This window comes from Homarus americanus, unplaced genomic scaffold (assembly GCF_018991925.1).
Source record: "Homarus americanus isolate GMGI-L3 unplaced genomic scaffold, GMGI_Hamer_2.0 scaffold21940, whole genome shotgun sequence".
In the NCBI taxonomy this organism is placed as follows: Eukaryota; Metazoa; Arthropoda; class Malacostraca; order Decapoda; family Nephropidae; genus Homarus; species Homarus americanus.
Window position 1 is genome coordinate 1 of NW_024749448.1, and position 6,550 is coordinate 6,550.

Consider the following 6,550-nt stretch of genomic DNA (forward strand, 5'->3'; position numbering starts at 1 on the left):
TTTTACTAATTCAGATCAAGGTGTAACTAAGGTGAAAACATAAACAATTATTATTACTGCTAACATCAACATTAAACATTTCATATTATATTCTAAGTCGTAGGAGATAACTTTTATATGTGATAATAAACACTTTATTAACCCACAAAACTTGTTCAGTTGTTACAGAAAAGTGAACAAGTTGTTTGAGGATGAAGTACATGTTGACGCTACTGGTGGTGACCGTCACGGTTGTGGGAGCAATAGACAACAAAACTGCTCCGGTAGATCCAGTGATCCTTCCGTGTGGCCCCCACACCATGAAACTCGGCGATGTGGTCTTGGTGCAGTCACCAGGTTACCCCGCCCGCCTGACCAACAAGAGCAGGTAAGATCATCCCCAGTTCACCTTCACAGGTACACCATAACACTACAGGTACACCATAACAATACAGGTAGTCTCAGGTCAATATGTTTGTGCTGTTGCTTCAGTTAAATACATGTTCACGTCTGCAGTCATATTAACGTAAGTTACTGTAACTTTTAAACGAGGATCCTCAAGGTGTTTAATGTTTCTCTTAAATTAAAGGTGTTCCAATATGTCTAAGACCAGGGTTGCCATACGTCCGTATTTTCCCGGACATGTCCTCCATTTAGGTCTCGAAATCTTCATCCAGAAGGAATTTTTAAAATTCTTCAAAAGTCCGGAATTTCAGCTTCCATCATTTTCTCCACGGAAAGAAACATGAAACTGTAATGACGAGAGAGAGAGAGAGAGACTGTGAGAGAGGGGAGGTGGAAACAGTAGAGATCTTGTTCAGTTCTCGTCAGCTGATAAGTCACGTGTACGCCTGTACGGTGGTGTCAACTTAGCTGCTAGCAGTTTTTGGGGTAAACTGTAGTGCCATGTACTGCTTTTCCTTGTTCTTCAGCCACGCGCATTATTATATTATTTTATATTTAGTTGCTATTACAGCCATAAATGAAATGTTGAAAGTATACCATTTTTTTCTTATGGCTTATTTTACACGGTAGCGTTTGTTTTTCTTGTCCTGCTTTTAAGGCATTTTAGCAATTTCCAACCACAATCTAGCCACTTTCCTTATATTATTTACGTGTGTCGACAACTATGACGGTGGCCGGTGGTTGGCCAGTCTTTAACCTGCAGTGACAGTGTTTGATCTTAGTCTTTGTTGTGGGTTTGTCGCTTGGTGCCACAGCTAGTGCTTACGATTTGTTGTACTTTTCCAGAGCATAAAACGGTCACGGCTGCATCAAGGTTACATAGCGCCAAAGTGTGTGCCAGGCAAGGGGGGGGGCGGCTGATGTCTTCGGGAACGTCCTCTTTTTTTAATGTTCAGATATGACAACCCTATCTAAGACACAATACCAAGATGACAAACTAAATGGCGTCCAAACTGTAACCTTCCCGAGGATACAAAGACGATTACAGTTGTTAGTTCTACCTGTGTTCCTCTAACATTATCACCACCACAGGTGTTACTTCCACCAACACCTGTATTCCTCTAAGATTATTCCGTCTTCCACAATAACGTCTACAGGTGTTCACTCCTTCCCACAGTTGTCAACAGAATATCGTCTGCCAGTCACCGAGTGCCAAGCTTGGAGTCGCCTGCGAAGTATTTAACCTGGAAGACTGTGACAATGAACGACTCATCATATCCTACGACACCACTTCCTCCACGTATGTGTTACCCGGTACAACACCACCACCACCACCACCTCTACTACTGTTACTCTTACTACCTTTACTACAAACTAAAAAAAACAACTTTTACTGCTATTGTTATTATACAATGCAAATAGTATTACAATACCGGTTCTCCTTAAAATTACACTACTACTACTACTACAACAACTACTGCTTCTGTGTGTGATATTGACAGTAACATTAGTAGTTACTGGACATAAAGACAATATGTGATCCAGTCATAACAATACTTGCATTATTTTTATCTATCATTAAACCTTTACTTTTGATGTTGGTAATATTATCAAGTAATAACACTCTTACTAACTTCTGATGCTTCAATAACTATTACTTTAATTACAACCACTAACACATTATTACTCCTGTTACCTCGAATACTTTGTCTCCTCAGTCTGAGCATAAACTGATAATAATACCTCACTATAACCTCCTGCCTGTCACTATAACCAGCCAATGTTAATTACTATATGATGGCGTTATCCTCAACAGACTCTGCGGGAATGTTAAACCTAACGGCGTCTTCCCCACCAACGCGATGAAACTCGAATTCATAACCAAAGGCGTGAATGACTCCACTGGGTACAATTGTTCCATCACGTGCCTAAGATAACAAACCAATGACCAACTACAACAAGTAGTGTGAGAAGCAGCTGCCTCTCTCTTACCTGCACCACGACTACCAGGACCACTATGAGGAATTCCTTGGGATTTGTTCATCTGAAGGAGTGACATGCTAGTGTTCCAGGCTTCACTAACCCCCGGACCCGGAAACCTGACCAAACCTTCCTATGTCAGCCTGGCCTAATGTAACCTGTCCCTTAATGACCTAACCCACCTATCCCCAGCAAACCCTAAATTTATCACCTCGAACATGACCCAATGTAACCTAACCAATACAGCACTTTATAGAGACATGTCATCACTACTTGTGTAAGACTTTATCAAGACATTATATATTATCTATTAATCATTTAGAGAATATTGGCAGAATATAATAAAATATTGCACAGCAAACACTGTTTATGTATATAACCTAAACCACTGAAGAAAGCCAACCAATAATAAATACAGTCCAGTACAGTACAGTACCCTACTGTACTGTACTGTACTGTACACAAGTTTGTAATATCTCAAGTGAGGTCTCGTAGGCAGACCATAAGAGAATTATAATTTAGTGTAAAAGTAATGATTATGGTGACTCACTAAGTCACATTATCCACTGTGTTTACTCCTCTTGAGGGCTGGATCATGGGTCACACAGAATGAAGCTAGATATACCCACACCTGCCTCCATATATCCTCAACCCACACACGTAGGGAGGGTGTGTCTTGTTCTCTGTCAAGAAGACTCTTATGGTAGTGTAAACCTCAGCTTTACACACAACAGATAAGCAGCGTTACTTATACAGCGTCAACTTACATAATATCATGACCCTTTCTCTTGAGACCTCTATTAAAAATCACTCTCCCATAGTCATAATAATATCATATTTAAACGTTAAGGAGGTTAATGATGCCGCTGCCGACCTCACCTGTATGAGCGTGTGACTTACCAACACTTGTCAATAACATATATTTGTTTTATAATATTCTCTTCCTTTTGTGAGATTATTAAAGACCACACAACACAAGAGTGCGTTCCCTAGTTAACCAAAGGAACACAAGTAATGGTTGAGTGCGTGTTGCTGCAGAACTCACCCTAGCACTCCCTACACCCTCACACTATCACTCCCTACACCCTACCACTCCCTACACCCTCACACTACCACTCCCTACACCCTCACCCTAAAACTCCCTACACCCTCACCCTACCACTCCCTACACCCTCACCCTACCAGTCCCTACACCCTACCACTCCCTACACCCTCACCCTACCACTCCCTACACCCTCACCCTACCGCACCCTACCCTCCACCCCACCCTACCCTCTCCCTCACACCACACCCCTACCCTACCCTCCCCCTCCCCTAGCACTCCCTACACCCTCACCCTAGCACTCCCTACACCCTCACCCTACCACTCCTTCCACCCTCACCCTACCACTCCCTACACCCTCACCCTAGCACTCCCTACACCCTCACACTACCACTCCCTGCACCCTCACTCTACCACTCCCTACACCCTCACTCTACCACTCCCTACACCCTCACCCTTTCCACTCCCTACACCCACACCCTTTCCACTCCCTACACCCTCACCCTACCACTCCCTACACCCTACGGTGGTCAGGTCAACACTGGGTCAACGTAGGGTCAAGACCTATTTAGGCGCTGCTCCTGCTGAGCAGCTCTCACCCTTGGCCATGTCGGCCCATTCCCCAAGTCCCTCTCCCCGACCCATCCTCACCACCGGGATATCAACATAACCAAAGTGACATTTCGTTTCGGAAAGAAGTGGAACCAGTGTTGAACAGTTAAGAACAGTGTTTAAGCCAGTGAATTCAGTACTAGACAGTACCAGTGAGAGCCGTGACCCGCCAGTGAGATAAGCACCACTGGGTACTGACCGCCATCTCCTGACAAGGAGGTGCTAATCAGTCCACCCTGAGAACAACAGTGGGTCGGCTTCACACTTGACTTCGATATAACACAACACCACCCAGTAGGGTGGGGATAGGTCAACAACTGCAAATATGTTGCCTGTATAACAAGTGAACTACCGTGTGTTGAGCACTGTGTCGTGTGTAGGTGTAGGTGCCCGCGAGGCAAGGCCTATACCCTTGTGGTCACGCTGGGCCATGTGGTGAGGGTTTGTTTACACAAACCCCCGTCCTCATAGTGTGCCAAGCTGGTTAGTTCTTTTGAAACTAAAATTGACTTTGATACTGTATCTAACCAGAAAAACAGACATGCTATTAAGAACAAGTGTAGTGTAATAAAAGTGTTTATAAACTGAGAATACTCCTGTTACCTTAGTCCCCCCGACACCACACTCCGTCCGCGGGAGGCCCGCTCATGGCCTCCCCTCACACCGCTAATACGCTGTACAGTAGATGCCAATCTCCTTTGTCCTCAAAGAGGGTTACGCCTCCCAACCACCGCTGACTTCCTAGGAGTGCCAAGCAGTCCTCGGCCCTCTGACGTAGGCATATAAGTCGAGCCCTGTAACTCCACCATGTCTGAGTTGACTGGAGACCCAGCTGCTCGCTTTAACTCTCCTGATGCACTGAGTGAGCCAGGCGACTGTGGTGTTGACCTTGATACCAACGGAGAAGATGGCTTTCAACTAGTTCAGTCCAGGAACAAGCGGAAGGCCGAAAAGGCAGAAAGACTTAGAGACAATCAACTACAACCACAAACCCCCATGAGAGTAAGATTATACTTCCCTGAAGGTACATCACCTGAACGATGCGGAAGACAAATATCCTGAGGCTGAGTTTCAGTTCAGAGTCGGTACACAAGATCATGTTCTGATTAGAAACGATCCAGCAGTCATACAGGATCTCCTCACCAATAGCATAAGGGGAATAACCATGGAACAATCATCCCAACCACCGAGCAAGAAAACCATAATAATCATAGGGCTCGACCAGTACCAGACCCCTACACTACTAGAAGCCCATCCCTACATCAGAAGGACGAAGCGACTCAGGGGCAAGAATGCAGTCATTGCAGACTGGGTTGGCTCGGAAGACCCACCCAAGACCATTCGAGTCCGTGGTGCCTATCGGACTCTGAAGGTAACACTCTATCAGCCCCCTAACCGGAGGTGTTACAACTGTCAGCACTGGGGCCATGTGGCCCGGTTATGCCCCTCGACTAAGCCGTGGTGTGGTCTCTGCTCAAGGCAACATGCAACACAGGTTTGCAGAGATACAGTTGCTCAAGGGGGTGTCATCCAACAGAAGTGTATTAACTGCAAAACAGTTGGAGTTCCTGTATGGCACCCTAACTGTTCTAGAGCTCCTACACCCCTTCAGCGCCCAGACCCGCCACCCAGGCAGGTCTCAAGAAACACTAATGCTGCTAGGGTACTCCCTACGGCCAACCCCTGGCCTGCCCTCCCCACCAAAGCTCCAGGATCATCACCAGCAGTCATCGAAAGATCAGCATGGGGCAACACAGACGTACCGACACAACAGGTAGCTGCCAACACACTCCCTGCACATCGTGAAGAGATCAATGATTTGAAAAATGAAATTAAAGAACTCAAAGCTCAGTTTACAGCTCTAACTGAAATGTTTGGGAGCCTCTGTGATACACTAAAGGAAAAAACACCACCAACACAGTGCAGCAACTTCGGAAAAATTACAGTCAAACTGAAGACATTCAGATGTCAGTACCAGATGTGGAAACTCAAGACCCACCAGGAACTAGTGTCCACGCAGAGGAAAATAGTGATACTGGTAACAGTTCTACTGATGCCTCTGTGGACATGTTCAGTGAAGATGAACAAGCACAAACAGAAAATGGTGGTGATGTCGAGTGTAACCAAAGTGTGTTGTTGTCTGCCAATGAAATACAACAATTGTTGAGCCGTACGTGCTCCAGAAATGTTTCCAAAAGGTTAACTGGCCTACTGCCTGCCGAAGGGACAGGCAGCGCAGAAAAGAACAGTATCATACAGTGCCTTTTGCTTCTTTCCAAATACATTTCATAATGGCCAGTGTTAATACCAGACAAAGTTCCAAATACATTTCATAATGGCCAGTGTTAATACCAGGCAAAGATACAGAGCGGTGAAGGTGATGAGTTGGAACATCTCATCCCTTAGAAAACGATACCCTGACCTACACCACAAAGTTGTGACTGAGGACATCGATATTGTGTGTCTGCAGGAGTGTCTCACACCTAATAGTAAGCCCCCACCCAGTCTGCCCAATTATGTGTATTATGATCC

General features: G+C 45.3%; 1 protein-coding gene across 1 annotated transcript; it reads left to right on the forward strand.

Annotated features, from left to right (window-relative positions):
* Positions 1-135: 135 nt before the first annotated feature.
* On the forward strand, positions 136-2,725 carry LOC121853367. The gene is made up of 3 exons (XM_042347438.1): positions 136-367; positions 1,562-1,684; positions 2,201-2,725. The coding sequence occupies exons 1-3, from the start codon at positions 192-194 to the stop codon at positions 2,319-2,321; spliced, it is 420 nt and encodes a 139-aa protein (XP_042203372.1). The 5' UTR covers positions 136-191; the 3' UTR covers positions 2,322-2,725.
* Positions 2,726-6,550: the final 3,825 nt, after the last annotated feature.